This window comes from Pituophis catenifer, unplaced genomic scaffold (genome assembly GCF_029215685.1).
Source record: "Pituophis catenifer annectens isolate HBS135680 unplaced genomic scaffold, rPitCat1.0.hap2 SCAF_1, whole genome shotgun sequence".
In the NCBI taxonomy this organism is placed as follows: domain Eukaryota; kingdom Metazoa; phylum Chordata; class Lepidosauria; order Squamata; family Colubridae; genus Pituophis; species Pituophis catenifer.
The window spans coordinates 78,515,686-78,535,971 of NW_027256881.1; the positions used below are offsets into that span (position 1 = coordinate 78,515,686).

General features: G+C 34.7%; 1 protein-coding gene across 2 annotated transcripts in view; it reads right to left on the reverse strand.

Annotated features, from left to right (window-relative positions):
• Nucleotides 1-680: 680 nt before the first annotated feature.
• The window catches only part of ZDHHC14 (zinc finger DHHC-type palmitoyltransferase 14), a 61,161-nt gene continuing 41,555 nt past the window's right edge, over nucleotides 681-20,286 (reverse strand). Inside the window, exons 4-10 of one of the 2 annotated variants that reach the window (XM_070951681.1) lie at nucleotides 17,349-17,486; nucleotides 15,923-15,971; nucleotides 10,266-10,368; nucleotides 9,242-9,351; nucleotides 8,169-8,271; nucleotides 4,346-4,404; nucleotides 1,087-1,107 (exon numbers count right to left, since the gene is read on the reverse strand). In XM_070951681.1, coding sequence (XP_070807782.1) covers nucleotides 4,375-4,404; nucleotides 8,169-8,271; nucleotides 9,242-9,351; nucleotides 10,266-10,368; nucleotides 15,923-15,971; nucleotides 17,349-17,486 — 533 coding nt within the window. In that variant the 3' untranslated portion in view covers nucleotides 1,087-1,107; nucleotides 4,346-4,374. Of the gene's footprint in view, nucleotides 1,108-4,345; nucleotides 4,405-8,168; nucleotides 8,272-9,241; nucleotides 9,352-10,265; nucleotides 10,369-15,922; nucleotides 15,972-17,348; nucleotides 17,487-20,286 lie in introns of both variants that reach the window. The other variant, XM_070951672.1, reaches the window with a different exon arrangement.

The following is a 20,286-nucleotide window of genomic DNA, read 5'->3' on the forward strand; positions in this document are numbered from 1 at the left end:
ATCATAGGTGGGGATGGGTGGAGAGAAATCTATGTTATGGCACAACACAGTATGTTATCTCACACTAAAAAGTAAATGATATGCAAAAACAGGTAATCCTCCATAACTGAGCACCGCCAGTTCATTTATTTATAATTGATTGATTGAAAAAAGTCAATATTGTTTGTTGTACTGTCTTTTACAATGAACAGCACTTTGGTACTCACAAATAGTAAAGCAGCACTGTCTTTCAAAAATCAACACTACTGTAACACCCACTGTAATGTGGCATGCAAATCCACAATTGCAACCCTTATTGATTTTGCATTCATCCAATGGTAATCTTGTTTCAAATATGAGTAGCACAGTAATGTCTGGCTACAAAGGAGATATTACAACAAGGAACTTCATAAAACATGGAATATGACGCTTATATCCATTCATATTTTAAGCACTATAATAACCAACTTTGCAGTACCAGGATTCCAAACTGCTGGACATTATAAATCACCGAACAAATTTCAACTAAATTGGTTATTTAACAATGTAACCATCAAACCCAAGCCACCAATAAATTGGCTATAAAACAAATGTAATGGTTAACTTCACGGCACAAAAATAATTTGTCCTTTCAATAGGTTTCTTTACATAATAATTTTCAGTGACATATATGTCAGAGTCCAAAGGCTAATTGCTTTTGGAGTTAAATAAGCTGTGTTTAATTGCAGTCATGTTCTATATCGTTTAGACTGAGCTGAGTTTAACAAGGCCACGCACAGAGTCTTCATGCAGTGAATCCTGGCTAACCAGGCTGAGGCTGTGCATGGTGCGGCTGTGTCCAAGGGGTAACATCCCGGGTGGAGCTTCTTCAGGAGTAAGAAATGGATGATTTTCAGGATCCTCTTTTAATGATATCATTTCTGACAAGCTTGTTTCTGATGTGAGATTTGGGATGGAAGAAGGTGGCGTTGGTTGTCCTAGTGTCACCATAGCACAGGGAGCACCAAGAGTAATTTTTCCTGGTAAAGGCAGCTCTTCACTACTTAGGCTGGGCTCGCTCTGGAGGAGTGGGGTGGCAGCAGCCTGCAAAACGAATTTAGTGCTCTGAATGCACTGATCTTGATCACACTGAAGAATGGGAGGGTACCAAAATAATATACAAGGCATGAGAAATACAGAGATGGAAGGGTATGGACAAAAGAGAATGGGACATAAAGAGAAAGAAAAGAGTTATTAATTACACTTCCTTGTTAAACTGACCAAGACAGCATGTACAATATATTGATGAATTCCAGAGTAGTGAAAGTATATATTATGAAAAGCAGATAAAATAATTTATAAACATGCTAACTTTTCCCCCACGGTACGTTGATGTTTACATATCTCTGTGTAGGTCTTGTACTTTGGCTCTGCATCCTTATTTAAGGCTACGGATTCTTTCAAACAACAGCTGGGCAGATTTAAAGAGCTTTCAATACACAATTCAATATACAGTTCTCTGTATACATGATAATCTGTACACATTCAAAATTTATGCTTCCATCTGTTTTCTAGCAATGAGAAGAGCTCAGCAACATAATAACTCTGCAGCTTCATTTGGGTAAAAAGCACATTGTAGAACCAGAGGTGAAAAGAATCATTTAAGCCACAAAGTACAATCTCCTGCACAGGGCAGGAATTCAAATTAATAAATCCCACATAGATGCCTGTCTAGAATTTTCTTAACATATTCACTGAAGGGAGACCAACACCTTTCTGTATAACTGGTTCTTCCACTGAACTGCTCTTACGTTTTTTTTCTAATATTTTCACTTGGTATCTGCCTTCCTGTCACTTAATCCACTTTTTCATGTCCTGTCCTATGAAAGAAGAAAGAACAACCTTGACCGTCTTCTATGTAATATCATCCCTGTCCTAATATTCCTTTTTACTTACTCTTTTCATGTATTCAAATTATGTTTACACTTTTACCTGTTATCTTATATATGCTCGACAAATAAACTTATGATTATGATTATGATCTTTAAAATGCTATCATAGATCCCAGACTCATCATTTTTTCCAGCTAAACATATCTAATTCTTTCAATCTCTTTTTCAAAAGACTGTTTTTAATCTCCTGATCATTGTCTTTCTTCAAACTTTGAATATTGAATCCTCCTTAAAGTATATTTTCCAATACCATAGTACTTAAGATAGGAATTGACAAAAATAGACTAAAATGGAACAGTTATTTTCCATAACTTGTCAATCAGACTTCTGTTGATACAATCTAAACCCTTCATTTATCTGTTTATAGTTGCATCATTACTGCAGACACTATTTAGGTAAAATTTATTAAAATTATATGCCACCCAACTTAATGGCTTCTTGAGTGACTCAACAATCAAACAAAGAAATTACTATAAAATCAATAAACAGGTTAAGATTAAAGATGGTGAGTGTGACAAAGAGCCAGGTCTTCACGGCTCTTCTAATCAACTACTGTTCCAAAGATCATTTTCACAAGTACTGTTAATAAACATGAATTAGAATTAATCTTCTAGCACCTTTTCAGAACTAATAATTTTATTAAAAGGCATAAACTTTCATGAGTTGCAGATAATTTCATCAAATGTAGCTTGCAAAAGCTTTTTTCCTTTAATAAAATCTGTTTAAAAAAGCTATTCCTTCTGGGTTTTGGCTACCAAAGAATAACATACCTCCCCTTCTACAATGTCTATGTATTCCTCATTCTAAAACCAGATTGTTGGGGGCAATATGCTGATTCTGTAAACTGCTTTAAAGATATATGTTACATTGCGAGTTCGAGAAGTTTGAATGAACTCGCGTGAAGGTTTTCTTTTATAGCGTGCTTCCTTGGACACAACGGCAAGGAAAGTGACGGAGCTTGAAAGGTAAGACCTGCATTCCACTTCTCGCCCGGCCCACCTGCCACCCCCAAATTGCATCCCTAAAGGGGGTGGGTGACTAAGCAAGGGGCAGGACCCCTGCCATGGCCGGCGAGGGGGGGAGAAGAGACGGCAAGGGGAGCCATATCTTGCTCCATGTGTCTTGCTTCTCCCCTGCCTCACCTGCCACCCCTCTCGATAAAGATGCGGCGGGGAAGGGAAGCAGCTGTTAACATTGGGGTGGGATGTGTTGGGCCGCTCGGCCGGCACAAAGAACAGGGAGGGGAGGTGATGGCAGTGACAGGACATCCAGTCCCACGCTCGCCACCTGCTGCATCCCCAAAATAATAAGACCCCCCGATAATAAGGCCAAGCCCTTATTTGGAGGGTCAAAAGAAAAGGAAACATGGTATGCAATCGATGGACAACTGCAATGGATACTTTCTGGTATGTCATAGCATTTGGGTATGTGAATGTCAGTGGTGGGATTCAAAAATTTTTACTACCGGTTCTGTGGGCATGGCTTGGTGGGTGTGACAGGAGAAGGATACTGTAAGATCTCCATTCCCTCCCCACTCCAGGGGAAGGTTATTGCAAAATCCCCATTTCTCCTGATCAGCTGGGACTCAGGAGGCAGAGAATAAATAGGGGTGGGGCCAAGTCAGAGGTGGCATTTACCAGTTCTCCAAACTACTCAAAATTTCCGCTACCAGTTCTCCAGAACTGGTCAGAACCTGCTGAATACCACCTCTGGTGTATGTGTAATGTTTTGTCAGCTGAAAGGGAAGCTTCCTGCAGTGGGATTTTTTTTTCTTTTTCCCCTCACTAGCATTTTAATTTTTTTTAGTCTTCAAGTATTTTACCTTATTTATATATTAATGTTTTTAAATATTTTCTTTTTCTGGAGTATCTACAGAATGATGTCACAGAAATTACAATTAACAACAAATCCATATTATAAGGATCTGGACTGAATCTGTAATTGAAGAACTATCCCAAATTTGAAACAGAAAATGATGAAAGAGCTCTGTAAGATTAAAGTGCTTAAGAAGAATACAAACATCACAGGACAGATAAATGAAGTACTGACATTTCCAGGACTACATACCGTAGTATTAAAATAATCCCAGTTCCAGGATTTTTTAAAGAACATACATATAAACGCAGCAGTAACAAATATTTCTAAAATATCTGAAATGTTTTCTTGAACATAATAAAAAAGAGGTGAATCAGTTATGAAGAGATGGCACAATCCACAATGCTGAATCAAGAATAACCTTCATAATACTGTAGAACAACTGAGTGACTGTGGATTGCAGCCTCAAATACTAATGAAAAAATGTTTAGGAAACATGACTTTTGGTGAGTGAGTGGATTCTCATGGCATATTTTATGGCATAAAAAGATCTAGTTAAAGAAATGATGGAGTACTAGCAGTGTACTAGGATGGGGATAAAAGCAAAATATACTACCAACCTTCAAAAAGGAAAAGGTGATCCTGTCAATTACCACCTGGTTAATCTAACTTCAGTCCCCTATTAAAATAATGGAAATATTGAGAGAAAAAAAACCATAAAAACCCAAATATTTTTAAACATTTAGGCAGTGAAGCAATGGGTATTTAAAGTAATATTAATGCAGGTTTGATGTTCTAATTTTTCCAATTATACTATAAAGATTTTACATGATAATTATATAGATGGTTCAAATTATAATAAAAGGATTTCATATTTCTAATTTACAAATATATTTGTGACACAAAAAAGGATTACAGGTAGTCCTTGCTTACTGACCATAATTGGGACCACCAAATCTGTTGCCAAGTGATGCAGTTGCTAAGTGGAAAACCGCAACATTGCAACAGACTCCCAACTTCATTTCCATTTTAAGTAAATCTCTGCAGTCATTGAGTGAGACATTACACAACTGTGACTTACGATTTCACTTCTGTGTTCTCTCTGCTGCCTGTTGGAAGCCAGTTGTGAAACATACAAATGGCAATCATGTGATCATGGGATACTGTGACAGTCATAAATGAAAAGATTGGTTATAAAAATGGGGTTTTTTTCAGCCATTGTAATTTCAAAGGGTTGCTCAATGAGGCAGTCAGTAAGCAAGGACTAACCTTCATATTGATTTAAAAACTATGCTAGATCAGTTAGTTGCCTGGTTAATTGCGACAAAGTTAGTTTTTCAGGTGGAAGGGGATACTTAAAAGTGCTGTTATGGAGATCACTTATTTTCATCATTCATCAATTAGAAAAATAAAACAATGAGGGCTTATCAAATTTGCAGTGTTTCAACAGATTTAGATACTGGGAACAATGAGAGTGAAGTGGCATGGATAACTAATTTAGAGAACCTGAAAACTTTTGGAGAGTAGACTAGTTTTAAAGGACCAATTCTGAAGTAATAACCTAAACATATATACAGTTTGAAATGGTCATCATCACCAAACCATCACATATCACTGGAACATGTTAGACTATTGAATTTTTCTGGAATATTGTTCCCGGATTTACAAATATTAAAATTATAAATTAACAGTACAATGTTACAATACATATTGACGAACATCATGATGCTAAGGACAGATATAAAATCACTTTTATTTTAAATCAAATTCCCTATTTTAACCGTTTAACTGAACAAACATACATACCAACTTAAATCTACAGTAACAAATAAAACAAACAGGCTTACAATCAAAAGTCTGAAAACAGACTTGTTTTCTGTATCGCCTGACCTTTACTGGTCCTTAAACATTGTCCCCAGAGAGCCAGTTAGGTTATAATTCATGACTTAATAAAATGGGGAAACTAAGCAGAACTTTGCTGAAAGGCATAAAAGAAAGGAAGCAATTACTTACAAAGAATTCTTCCAGGCTGGGCTTTTATTGTATAATTCCCTAGCATATTCTATATTTTAATAGGGCTATGAATATTATCTTCCTATCAAAATTGATTTTTTATATCTACCGAAGAAAGAAAAATGTACTGTTATCTGATGATACCAAAATTATCTGCTGTGATCATACAGCAAAGCATCCCTTGCATATTAGTTATCATTGGGAAGCCTACAATGACAAACCATCATTTTTGTATCATATAAACCACAACTTATTCAAACTTATATCAATGTCCATGTGTGACCATTTAAAGATAAGTTTTAATAAGTCTGTGTTTAATTCAGTACTTATTTTCAGGTGGAAATTTTAAAATAGTATTTAAAATAAGAATATCTCATTTAAAGCTTTTTTTTTAAAAAAAAATCCACACGATATGCCATATAGTCTCCAATATAAAAAAGTTAATAGGTCGTGTTGCTTTTAAAATATTGAATTCTTCTATGAAATGTTTAGTTAGTATTGACTTTATGAGAAATATCTAGAAAGCTCAGAAACTACTGTTCAAATGAAATCAAAAGGCTATAACTCTTAGTTTAATCACATGCAGTATTATCAGAACATATGCTGATTTCATTGCAAGCCTCTATCTGAATTTACAACTACCGTATCATTACAAAAATATATAATTCTATTATTTATCCCAGCAATAAATATAATATTTTACTGGCTAAAACCATAATTGATCAATATTATGAGACTTCATTCAAAAGAAACTCTTAATGCTGATTTCATCTCTATTTTGGGGAGTGGGGAAAAAAAATTAAAAAACAATTACATTACAGATTATCTATTTCCTTTAGAAAACTCTAGTTTAACACTGATTAAGTTAAATTGCAAGCTAAGGAAATTATTCAGTGATAATGCAGCCATATTAAATTGATCTGATACTCTACTCTTGAGATAACCGGTACTAAAAGGAGATTTCAGTAGCTGGTACTGAAAGGAGAAGCATACAAAAGAAGAACAGCAAAGAAGAATAGTATAGTGATCAGTAAACTGAAACCAGGTTAGAGTATATAAAATGTAGATCAGAAAAAATAATGGTACGATTGAGGGAAGAGAGCCCCAAATGACCAAGAAGTTGATTACTGAGCGACTTCAAATTCTTTCTTCAGTTTACATATGGAAACCATTATTATAAGTGTGAGATTTCTTTACAATATCCAATAAAGGCAAAAAAAAAAAGAAAAAGAAAAAATTATAGCAAAAAAATCTGGCATAACGGATATTAAAATAAGATGACACTAAAGTCAATTTTAAATAACAAATTTATTAACATTTTCTTAGTTTCGTTTGATCTACACACTTCTGCCTAAAAATGGAAATATGCAATCGTTACTATGACAGAAAAACCAAAATAGAGAAAAAATAAGCATAAAGTGTTTTAAAGTAAATCTGTTCATTTATAACAAGCAAATATTTTATTTCCCTTATATACACTTACTTATAAATTCAGTGAGTCTTTGTGTTAAATAAGCATATATAAAACTATGTTATGCATTTAGTAATACTATAAAATATATTATTGGTACTAGAGTCAATAAAATGTTTCATATTTAAAACATAACAAATTGATACTGCTGGCAGATACAAAAAATGATCAATGAACCCACCTGATAAGTCATTGATCAAGAAAAAAGCCTTATATTAATGTTATATAAAACATTTAAAAAAAACATATAGCTATAAAAAGGTGTACTATTACTGCACTTCACTTAAATTTAAAAAAATTAAAAGGTTTGCAATTCAGATGTTTTCTTCTTTTAAAGTCTAGAAATAGGAGGAGTAAAAATATACAAGTAGTTTGACACAATTTTAATATACTAAATGGAATTAGTATATTAAATTATATACTTATTAGAATGCAATTCTAATTAGGATTCTTTTTTATAAAACCACGAGTTAAAAATTGCAGTAGTTAAATATAGTGGCTTTCAGAATGTTCACAAGAAATTCAAACTATTCCGTTGAAATATTCATAGTGACATGCTGAGCTGTATAGGAAATCCAAGGTAGCAAGAATTTATGCAGAACAGCCAGTGGCATTTAATGTAGATAATTTAAAAAGCAATAAATGCCTTATTGAACATCCAAGCATCAAAAAGTAGCATTAAGATAGGCAAAGATTCCAATATGAAACTTCTCTATTCATCATGTCAATCTCAATTTAGATTAATGATTTTTTCTTAGTGTTCTTATAGTGTTCTTTAAAATTTTGCATTAATGCTTATTAAAAACCTGGCAACACAGAAACCTTATTACAATATATTCATGGAAGGCTTTTATTGTAAAGTACTAGAAGGATTCAGTTTAGTGACCTGACTTTTTCTCAGAAAAGTAGAAAAGAGAAACATTCAGAGTTCTTGATCAACATTATGGGATGGTTCCTACCATATTACTCTGAGACTGTGTGGCCCCATACATTGTAATGCCATTTGAGGAAGCTGCTGGCTGAGGGGTATCTGGTTGGATAAATCCTCTTCGGTCAATTAAACTATAGAATAAATACAAAGTTGTATTACAAATAATTCTTATCAGATAAGAATGAAGCTAACTTTAAGACAAATAGTTTAATATAACAACATGAAGAATTTATGGAAGTAATTTGAGTTCAGAAGAATAAATTAGCTTCTTAGAATGCAGTTGCTTGCAGAAGTTTAGGCACTTCTGGTATTGTATATTTCAAAGAATTGTATATTTCAATGAATTTTTAAGTTGGCAAACCTATACATGGAACAAAATTAAGCACGTCATCTTTTTGCAGATTTGCTCTCTATTATTATTGCCTTACTGATGCCTTGTAGTACCTTATGAGTTAGATAAAAATAGTGTAAGTAAAAAACTATTTTAATTTCCAAAATGTTTGCCCTCATAATTTACATAAAGTTACCATTCTAAGTCAACAAAATAGAAACACATTCTATTCATCTGTTGCATGTCCCTGCAAAGTTATTAATACTAATTCCAACTTTCTCTATAGTTTAAATAGAGAAAGCTTCCGTTATCTATTTAGTTTGCTGTATGACTAACTAGTGGATCAGTATGTACTGAAGATAAATACATTTGAAAATAGAAGTCCAAATCAAATTAACTATTTCGGCTTGGAATATTGTGTTTTCGAAACTATGGCTAGGCATTTTTAAATTGTAATCATTCACAGCTGGACAGTGAACCAAAAAATTATTGTTGAAGACAAAAAAACCTACCCCAGCTGATTAATTTTTCCATAAAGCTTTATTCAGTTTTTGCAGTAGCAAATTAATCAGTGCCTAGATTGGTATACTATAATTTTCCCAGTGTCTTATTAGTTGCACACCATAAAATTACATACCACTAGAGGATTCAAAGGTCATATCACATCTATAGCAATGTAACTCTTGGGAGTTACATTTACCTGACTCAATGGACACACAAAGGTACAACAAAAGAAAAAGAATACTGAAAAATTGAATTAAATCTCTTACCTAGGAGAAAGGGGCCCACAAAGTGCTGAGCAACAATTAGCACAAATGTTGCCATAGCTGTAAGGATTGAAGTTTTCTTTACTTCTTTTATTTGACCAAGATCCCTTGATCTATAAAGAAATGAATACTGATGCATTATTCTTCATTTCAATAGCACTCTTCAGTTTATACTGTGTTATTTATTCTAAGAAAAAAAAATACCTTGGATTGAAAAAATCAATCTTAACCCAATCCAAACTATGGAAAATGGGTATTTCATTAAATTTTCTAATCTTTTGCAAAGTTTCTTACATAATTATGGGGATCATAATTATCATTTACCAGGCATACAGATCCTAACTTATATTAGAGAGTTTTCCGATAACTATATTGTTTTTTAGTTATTCAATATATTGCCAAGACATTTCTGACCATCTTCTTAAGCTTGGAGAAAGCAAATATTCTCTAGCCAGGCCAGCATCTTACTCACATTCTCTAAAACATCTTTTTTTCCAATTAGAATTCTGTCAGAGATTATGACTGAGGAAAAAAAAACAGCTTGCAGTGAAAATGTTTAAATGCTACAATTTAGTTACCAGCCTACCATGTTATTTTGTTGTTGTAAATGTGGATTGTTAGGTTATAAGTTAAATGCATTGTGAAGTTTTCACAGTTTTTATATTTTTTCTGCAGGAATTCCATGAGATCTGAAAATTATTTCAAGAGTACCTCCAGGGAAAACAAAGATTGCGGAAGGCTGTCTAAATATTAGTGCTATCATTGTGGTCTCCTAGCCTAAACTCCATTTAATTAAGATAAAGTCATGTTCAGTGATTTTACTGTAGAACTGTGTCTCAACTATGCTTTGTTTCTTGCCAAGAAGCTATCAGAAAGTACAGTCATATGCATTAAATAGACAAAAATAGGACAGTACGCTTGAATGAACCTTGTAACCTTTTAAAAAATAGATAAAAGCTGACAATGAAAATGGAATACATGAAATCATTAGATGGAGACAAATTAGAGCAAGCGAGGGGAAACTTACATCCTCATTGGTTGTTTGATTGGAGCTGATCAAATAAGTATGAAAACCTGAGAGCCCAACAATGGACCAAACGGAGAAGAAACACACCACAGCTTCTAGGACAGTGATTGAATGTCAAGGTAGTATTAACTCAAAAGTCAGTGTAAATAAAGGCTATTGGCAACAATAGCTAAATGAACATTCCTTCTTACAAATCAAGATTATCACTCAGGATCATTATTGCACTTGGAAAAACCAGACATGCCATGTTTACTAGCACACTGTATTTAAAAAGTTCCATATTTTTCTGAAATATTTGATTAAATTAGTAACTATGCATGTATATACACATTTTAAAAATCCTATAAAATGTCCAGGTTCCCATCCTGTAAACTTAAAAGAGTTATGGATTTCACTTAAAACCAGTTCTGGAGATATATATTATAACTTGCCAAAAGGGCAGGATTAGAATAAAATATAGTATTGTTTAAAATTAATTGGTTGTAAAATAAAGTAATCCCTTTAATTAAATTGAATTCTTTACCTACATATTCCAATTTCACACACACGCCACTCATTAACACAGAAACATGCAGGCACACACATGCATATACTGTATATACTATCATATATATATATACACATAACGAGCTAGAAATGGATCTATTTAGGTCTCCCACCTAGCAGTGAGAGCTTGCTAGGTGTTAGAAAAGAAAAAAGCCCAGAACCGAGTAGATGAGATTCTACTGAGCTGGAGCTACAAAAAAACCTTGGCTACGTAGGGAAAACCTGGCTAGAAGAAAAACACACATAAACCCTACGAAGAAGTAAGAAAATTGATACTGTGCCTTTACAGGGAGGAGATCGGTGTGGCCTACTGATGACAGCTAACGAGCTAGAAATGGATCTATTTAGGTCTCCCACCTAGCAGTGAGAGCTTGCTAGGTGTTAGAAAAGAATAAAGCCCAGAACCGAGTAGATGAGATTCTACTGAGCTGGAGCTACAAAAAAACCTTGGCTACGTAGGGAAAACCTGGCTAGAAGAAAAACACACATAAACCCTACGAAGAAGTAAGAAAATTGATACTGTGCCTTTACAGGGAGGAGATCGGTGTGGCCTACTGATGACAGCTAACGAGCTAGAAATGGATCTATTTAGGTCTCCCACCTAGCAGTGAGAGCTTGCTAGGTGTTAGAAAAGAAAAAAGCCCAGAACCGAGTAGATGAGATTCTACTGAGCTGGAGCTACAAAAAAACCTTGGCTACGTAGGGAAAACCTGGCTAGAAGAAAAATATACACATATATATACAGTTTCAAATACAGAGATCCATAAGAGGAGGCATATAAAAAAACACTGTCAGGCCACCATGATGCCAGCTCTGTCCCTTTGATTGGTGTATCATGATATTACAGGCATGCACTAAAGTGGGTAAACTGCCACACAATTACATAATGCTGCATTTGTCATGCTGAAAGCATTAGATCCTGGGGACACCTCTATCTCTTGCCTTCTAATAAATACAACAAATCAGGGAAACAAGGAAGGAAGGAAATGGTACATAAAGGGGTAGCTTAGCTGCCATGGTAAAGGAAAAGGAAGTGAAAGCCAATGTTCAGTAGAGATCAAGCAATGGGAAGAGATAACTGAACAAGAAAGGATTGAGGTGACAGAAATCCTGTTTAGGCCTTATCAAAGGATTAAACCAGTGGTGAAATCCAGCCGGATCTATCCAGCTCACACGAACCGGTAGTCCGGGCAGCGGGAGGCTCCGTCCACCCGCCAGGACGTCATTAAGTCCCACTTTTTTACCCTCTGCGCATGCGCAGAAGAGGCCTGCGCACTACCATTCCCGAACCGGTAGCGAAGGTAAGTGGATTTTATGGCTGGGTTAAACCCATCAGGCAAAGGATAGTATCAGGAAATCTTCAAAGATATCTAAACTTTTGGCCAGTGATGTTTGCCATTTACATCTGAACTCATTCAGTGATAACTGCTATTCTTCTTGGCAGTCAAGTCAAGGAAGATCCTCCAGTTCATAAATAATTATCTGTGGGGGCCGAGTAGGGAAATAGTCTTCTTATTAGATTAATGCAATACTTTACCATTCAGTCAGTTTTGTTCTTCTATGAAAGTTAAACAGATGGTATGTGGGAGAAAATAAATATAGCTTATTCTAATATGACTTAACTTCCAATATATCTTCTCAGCCGCATAAAACTAACATGATATACCAATCAAAAGGAACAAATGAATGAAAAGCAGAAATAATATCATAAAGGCAACTTTGATGTGTTTCCGCTTGGTTTGGTTTGGTTCAGCTTTTGATATGCTTCTTTCTTACTGAATTTTTTTCCTTTCTAGTATTTTACTTTATGGCATTTTCTAAATAGTAATAGTACAACTACAAATCTCTGAAATGTGGAATCAAAAAGGCACAGCAGATGGTAAAACAATGGCCAAGTCTTTTTCTTGCAAATCACTGAAGGCAGTCATTCACGGAAAAATAGTAACTCTTCTTTGTACTGGAGCTACAACTTAAAAATGGCTTTCTACAACAGACAAGATGTAATTTGATGTTATTTCTACCTTATTTGAGATGTACATTTTAAAATCCTCTTTGCCTAGAATTTTAAAGAAATATGTTTATTATATGTTAGATTGGTGCAGCCAGGGCAAAATAAACAATCTTCGCCATTAAGTTATGATATTCAAATATTATTGAGAAATGTAGCTATGATAACATGTAAGAAAGCATGAAACCATATAACAGTACAACTATCCAAAATTCTGAATACGAAAAGCTTGTTATACAAACACATCTACTCTCCATACATATATATTTTGCAAATAAGCATGAAGAAGAACTGAATGCAGGGGTGAAATGTAAAATTTGTTACTACCGGTTCTGTGGGCGTGGCTTGGTGGTGGTGGGGTAATATGACTGGGTGGGCGTGGCCAACTTTTTTTTTTTTAACTTTTCAAAGCATTTTTTCTGCAAATGCAAAAAATGCTTTGAAAAGGCTCTGCCGATCAGGCAACACAGCTGGGATCGTCAGAGAGACTTTTAAAGCATTTTTTTTTTCAACCTCTTCCGGGGAAGAGGTGGTTTAAAAATGCTTTGAAAAGGCTCTGATGATCCCAACTGTGTTGTCTGATCGGCAGAGCCTTTTCAAAGCATTTTTTTAACCACCTCTTCCCCGGAAGAGGTTGCAGAAAAAAATGCGTTGAAAAGCCTCTGATGATCCCAGCTAAGCCGCACGATCATCAGGTTTTTTTTTTTACTTTTAAAAGCATTTTTCGGAGGAAGAAGTTGTAGAAAAAATGCTTTTAAAAGTTAAAAAAAAAAAGCCTCTGATGATCGTGTGGCTCAGCTTGACATGGGGGGGGGGCGCTGCAGGGATTTTTGCTACCGGTTCTCCGAACCACCTGCCGCCATCGCTACCAGATCGGGCGATCCGGTCCGAACCGGGAGCATTTCACCCCTGACTGAATGGGATTAAGATTATAATGCAAAACATCTTTGGTGACACAAGCAATAAATAAGGAGCAAGCTATCATAAAACAAGAGAAGCAAACAATCTATAAATATTCTCAGGAGCCTAAAAGAAGTAGAACCATAAGCCCATATATGTTCCTAAAGACTAGATGATACTATTACTATTATTCTTACTTTAGCTCTCTTTGAAGACCTCAAATCCATTGTATCTTCAACATTTCTAATACAATTCTTCTGTTTTTATTGAGCATGGAGTACTGTTCTTTCCTCAATTATTATTCTGTTGCAATAAACTTGATGAAATATGCAAATAACCTTTCAAAACTGTGTGTGAATTCTGGTAAGTTTATTAAACTTCAAAAATGTATTTTAGTTTCTATCCTGAGCATTAATCATTTGAAAACATATGGCTCAATCCTACAAATTACCGGTATGTTTAAAATGAAATCCCCCCCCCCATTATCTTTTAAGATCAAAGTTTCTCCAAAATTACTATGAAAAATGAGGAAAACAAGTGATAGAAATCAAGGATTACTTCTATTACTATGTATATCTTTTGTTTACACATGGAATGGATGAACTATATGGTGAAAAAAAAAATCCCTATTATTAGTGAGGGAATTATATATACTTAAAAACAGAGAAAAAGACAGTAGAGAGAAAGAATAAATAGTGATAAGGAAATTACTAAATTACATAATGCAACACATTGGAAGGATTTTCTTTTACCAGTTTCTTTCCTTCCTCCTTCCCTCTTCCTTTCTCTCCCCCCCCACCATTGCTAGCCCCTAAATGCAAATGATAATGAATGAATCACTAATTGTTCCTGTAAAGTAATCAACAAATTTGGCATCAATAATCCTTTTGTTCAGAATATATAAAAAGCTCTTTCATTTGCAGGGAATGGAAAAGCATAATTAGAAAGAACTGTGATTCTTTTAATTGGAGGCTACTACATTATTTACAAACAGTGTTTGAACAGAAGCTATTAGGTGTTTATATTTCAGTATTTGTGCTTAATTAAGTAATGTTTAGCCATTTTATGGCTGAAAACCTTTTATTTGCTACCTCATAATTTCCATTAAAATTTGTAGCACTCAATGCTCGCTATTGTGTGGAGATGTTATCCTAACATTTCTAAATGTATGCAATTGCTTAAAATGTATACATTATAAGAAAGCAGTGTGTATACCTATGAGCCTTCTTCTGAATTTACAGGGTTTAAGGGGTCATATTGAAAACCCATGAATGATACACATTTTTTAGTCATCACTCCAACACAATAGCAGAATCAGCCCCATGAGAACCTACTGAGGTAGAGGGAAAAGCAAGTGTCATGTAAACCAATAAAAAAGTATTGCATGACTACGATCCTGGTTTTCTGCTAATTCTCTGAGAATGCCTGTTAAGTATATTATAGCAGGTTTTCTTTTGGATACTTTTAGCACCTAATGCACATTATGTGAGGAATTTTTATTTTACAAAGAACCATTTTTGTGTGTGTGATCTATCATATTGAATAGACTTGGCTATTCAAACAAATAGGCTGACTCTGATTCCGGGCTTTATTATTTACTATTAATTAGTTATTTGGTTTAAAATGGGATTTTATTGTACTTGTTTCTTAACTTGTGTTCGCCGCCCTGAGTCCTTCGGGAGAATGGCGGCATATAAATACATGTAATAAATAAATAAATAAATAAATAAATAAATAAATAAATATTCCTATATAAGCTAAGGAATAAGTCTGAAACTGCAAACTCATTTCACTATCTCATCAAAAATGTTTACAACTGTGCTACAAAAATATTCTGGCCATTAAGATTTATAGGCCAGCTTTTCTCAATCTGGGGCCTTCCTGATGTGCTTGGACTTCTGCTCCCATAATTCTGAGCCAGCAGAGATTGGTCATGTTGGTTGGGGATGTGGGGAATTGAGATGCCATTGCTTTAAAGAGCAACTTGATGGGAAAATCAGCTATATATTACATGTAAAGCTGTCATATATTTTTACATATAAACTCACAGAAGTGAGGTACATATGTTTTAATTTAATGATTTCATATCCATTAATTTAAAAAATCCATAATCTGCCAGCAGAAAGTAAACCGAAATATATCTAAATATTAGTTCTTTAAAAATTATTCCAACAGAGGTAAATGTATTTCAGTGAAAGGATATCTTGCAGGACTGTCTTTAAGTGCAGTTAAAAATCCTGTTTTCTGAGTTCCTGTAAAGATAATACATGTCAAATACAATGAAACATAGGTGAAAGTATCTGAAAACTCAACATACAATTGTATTTTCAAATAATCACAAACATAATTTATTTAAACCAGCCTTAAAATGTTGATGAAACTATTCAATAAAAAATAGGGAAAGTAAAATCAGAATTGCATATGCAGGATAGTTTCTCAGTAACACCAGATTAATGTCTGCAGGCATTAGTTACATATAAATAAGATTCATGATTTCCTTCTTTTTACTATCCTAATATGGAAACAAAATATTTCAAGCTCAGTTTTCTCCATAAAAAATGTGCTTAGTGATTTATTTTCTCTCTCACGCACACAAAAATGTTTTGGCTGGATCAGGAGATCTTTAACTACAGTTTGACCCAAATTCCAAGCTTTTTACAAATTCCTTTGGAGATACTACTAGGAGATATGAGCAGCCAGCAGTAAATTTCAGCTTAATGAATTCAAAGCCCCAAGTGCATTATTTGTTAGATTCATATTTAGCTGAAATAAAAAAAAGGCTCTTGGCCATTCTATGGAATTCTTGAGTGAAGGGCCCTTTGAAGAACTGGCCACAATAGCATTTTGGGAAATGAGAGGCTGGATTCAGCCTTTTATCTCTTTTTCCATCCATGGTGGCAGCTCCCAAAATAGAATATCAAATCAGTTCATGCTACTGAACAAACTAACCACATCTGCCATTGGGCTAAAATGAAACAAAACTCTAGCTGATTCCACCTTTACTAAGATAAGTATATAATATGATTTTTATATAGGTTAGTATGTATGTGTTATTTAGCTTTACAGCCCCTATTTTGTCTTCACAACAGGTTTGTGACATAGATTGGGCTGAATGATAATATTTAGTAAAGGATCACCCAATAACGTTCCATCATCAAGTGGTAACCTGAAGATGATCTCTTCTCTTTCAGTCCAGAACTCAAAGCACTACACCATACTGACTGCTTATTTGATTAACTATGTACCTGAACTAGAATTTGTTAAGATCTTTAAGATTGTTCCACTGAGGTGTAAGGGACCTTGATTTCTACTGAAAGTCTACCACTCAGTGAAAAGAGCCTGCAGAAAAACTGACAATAATAGCTAATTATTCTTCTATATAACCTAACTTAAAAAGGCTACACATGATTAAGAAATTAAAACAAAAACAGTTGGCAAGGATCTGAATTAACAAGAAACTTTTACAGCTGGAAATTATGTTGAAAGCCAAACAAGAAATACCATTTTGGGTTGGGGGGGGGGAAAGGTTCTATAAGGATACAGATATCCTAAATGATCAAGATTAAAGTTAAAGTTTAATTCTCAAAGAAATGACTACATACATAATCTGATTTTACTAGCATACTTACGATGGATGATGTGAGTAATAACGAATGCAAATATAAAAACTGTCAGAAATGACAGAGATAAAATAAACATATAAAAAAATCTGTAGTTTCTTTTCCCCACACAGTTGCCTACCCAGGGACAATGATGATCAAACCGTTCTGAAAAAAAATGTAGAAGAAAAAAAGAATTCAATTAGGAAAAAAATTGGCTTAAGTTCTCATTAACATGTGATTTGTTACATATTATGTTTATGTCATAGTTATAGTTCTATAAAGTAGTCTTAAACAATACTTCACTCCTGTGCAAGCCTTCTCAAACCAATCCATATACTTCACTTTTTGTTTTAATTGTTTTATGTAATATTAAGCAGGTCTTTCTCTTACTTAGTCCCTGGGTGTATATACCAACAATGTTCATTTTTTGAATTTACAAATTCCCTTTTGCTTAGCTGAATTAAATATGTTTACTCTATAAGTTCTGAAACAAGTTTCTGACTATCTTTGATGGGCAGCAGAATTTTTAGTTCACTTTCAGATTTCAACAAGCATTTGTTTGGTTGAGTAAATCATCTGTTTCCAATAACTATTTTTGTCATTTGTTTTATTATTTTCCTCTTAAAGCAGGGGTGTCAAACTCAATTTCACTGAGGGCCACATCAGGGTTGTGTTTGACCTCTGAGGGCGGTGTGTGTGTGTGTGTGTGTGTGAGGCCAAGGGTGGACATGGCCATGGTGGGCATTTGACACAGGCTCAAGATGCATTTTTCCCCTTCCCTTCTTTCTTTCCACAGTTCTTTACTATAACCATTTTCCTATCTCTTCTACCAGATATTACTGGCAAACATTTATTACTTATTCTTCATACTCCACTAAACCTTTTATTTCTAAATTTATACCCTGTTGTTTAATAGTAAAATGCTTTTCCAGGCACAAAAGCTATTTATACTATTGTATTTTTATTATTCAACTAATCTAACAGCAAGACATAACAGCAGAGGTAAATTTCCAGGATAGAAAATAGAAACAGCTGCCAATTATAGATTGTAGAGTAAATGGATCTACAGTATGTAAAATCTGGCATTAAACTGTAGTATTAACATAGGATGTTGCTTGTTTTCTATCCAGATCAGGCACTTACTTGAGGCCACATAATTGTAATCTAGTCCAATCCAATCCTGGATTGCATTTTCTCAGATGTGCCAATATGACATCTCTAATAGAATGGAACTTTGACGAACTGCTGGGCTTGGAGTCTTCTTTTGTTGGGGATGTTACTTGGAACCCTGACACCTGCAGCAATCTGCCGGCCAAAAATGGCCCGTTTTTCCACACAGCCCGTTTTTGGCCGGCAGAGTGCTGCTGGAGGCCGAGGAGGCAGGCAGAGGCACTGCAGGCTATTCCTTTGATATTTCCAGGTTGGCCCCGCGGGCCAATCCAGCCCGCAAGCCTTGAGTTTGACACTCCTGTCCTAAAGCATACACTGAATATTTGGGGTAAGTTTCTATAAATATTTTAAGCAAGCAAATTAAACTTTATTAAAATGATAAATTTTCATTAAGATGTTAGCCAACTACTTAAATTCAGCAGCTTTGCTCCAAATATCCTATACTATTGCTAAGGAACATGTTTCTTAGCTCTTGCAATGTAGACATTTTTAATAATGAAACATCTTGAGCTGATTCTGCAGCTATCATATTAGTTAAAGCAGAATACTTTTATATTAATTTTTTTTATTTATTATTATAACATAATATGACAATACAAAACATACAACATTTATATATAAACTTTCTTCACAGCTATTTTGTGATGGTCTTCTTTTGTTATTCATAATTTCCCCTTATTTCTCTTTATATTATTCCATTTACTACTTGTCCCAAGCAGAATACTTTTAGGTAGGTAGTTAAAGATTGGAAAGGGTGAAGGTGTTCTTTTGGCAGGTCCAGGAGAACAGTTTTTGCATTTGCCCTTTGGAACATCGTTACTATCCCACCTCCCAAAATGAGATTGGCCCCCAAGCCAAGATGGAAAGACCTTTTATTAGGCCTGGGGATCTCCTGGGTGGCTATATACTGTAAATTTAATGAACAAACAGCCCTTTTCTGAAAACTCTGTCTAGAAGGTAGAGTTAGGCTATCTCCTAACTGACTGATTAGATGAACAGAACTGGCTTTTGTTTACAAATATTCTAACAGTATTCTTTAAAACCATTGTTAGAAAATAATCTGCCACAGAAAACACAAGGGCTTTTGTGTGGAATACCAAAAACCTGGCTAATTCAATGAAGATCATTCACATTTGTGCCCATTGGCAGTATGCCTTCTTGTAGTTTTTTCTGAAGCCTTATGATTTCAAGGTATGACTGCATCCATTGGTTGTTCTTCATTTATATGTTTCTCTACATAGCTAATCTGTATAATGTCAGCTGTGTTTACATTTTTTTCAATTTATTACTAAAACACAGAAAATCTAGAAGTATAAATTAAACTCAGTAACTTGATCAGAAACAGATAATTTGGTGCCTTCCAAGTTGCAATAATCCCTTATCACTAGCCTTTCTGGCTAGCACTAAGGGAAAGCATGTGGATGCCCGCCTTGCATTAAACACAATAGCAATTAATTCTCACCTTGATTATTCTGGATTTAGATTTTTGCCACCCATATAAACTTCTACATACAATTGTTCACAAATTAAAGTTCATTCAGGGGCCTGAAGCCATACCAATAGGAGGTAGCATCACCTGGCCAAATTTGCTCAGGTCTGGAACAGTGGTGAAATACTCTGCGGGTTGCCACGTTTGCTGCCTGCACATGCGCGATAAATGCATGCTGCGTGTGTGTGCCGTGTTCACCAAATGCACACTTTGAGTGGAAAAAGAAGCCATTTGAAGGTAAGTAGAACAGTGAGAGGGGGAGAACAGCTATGCTGCACAATTTAGATTAGCTAGAAAGCAGGAAAT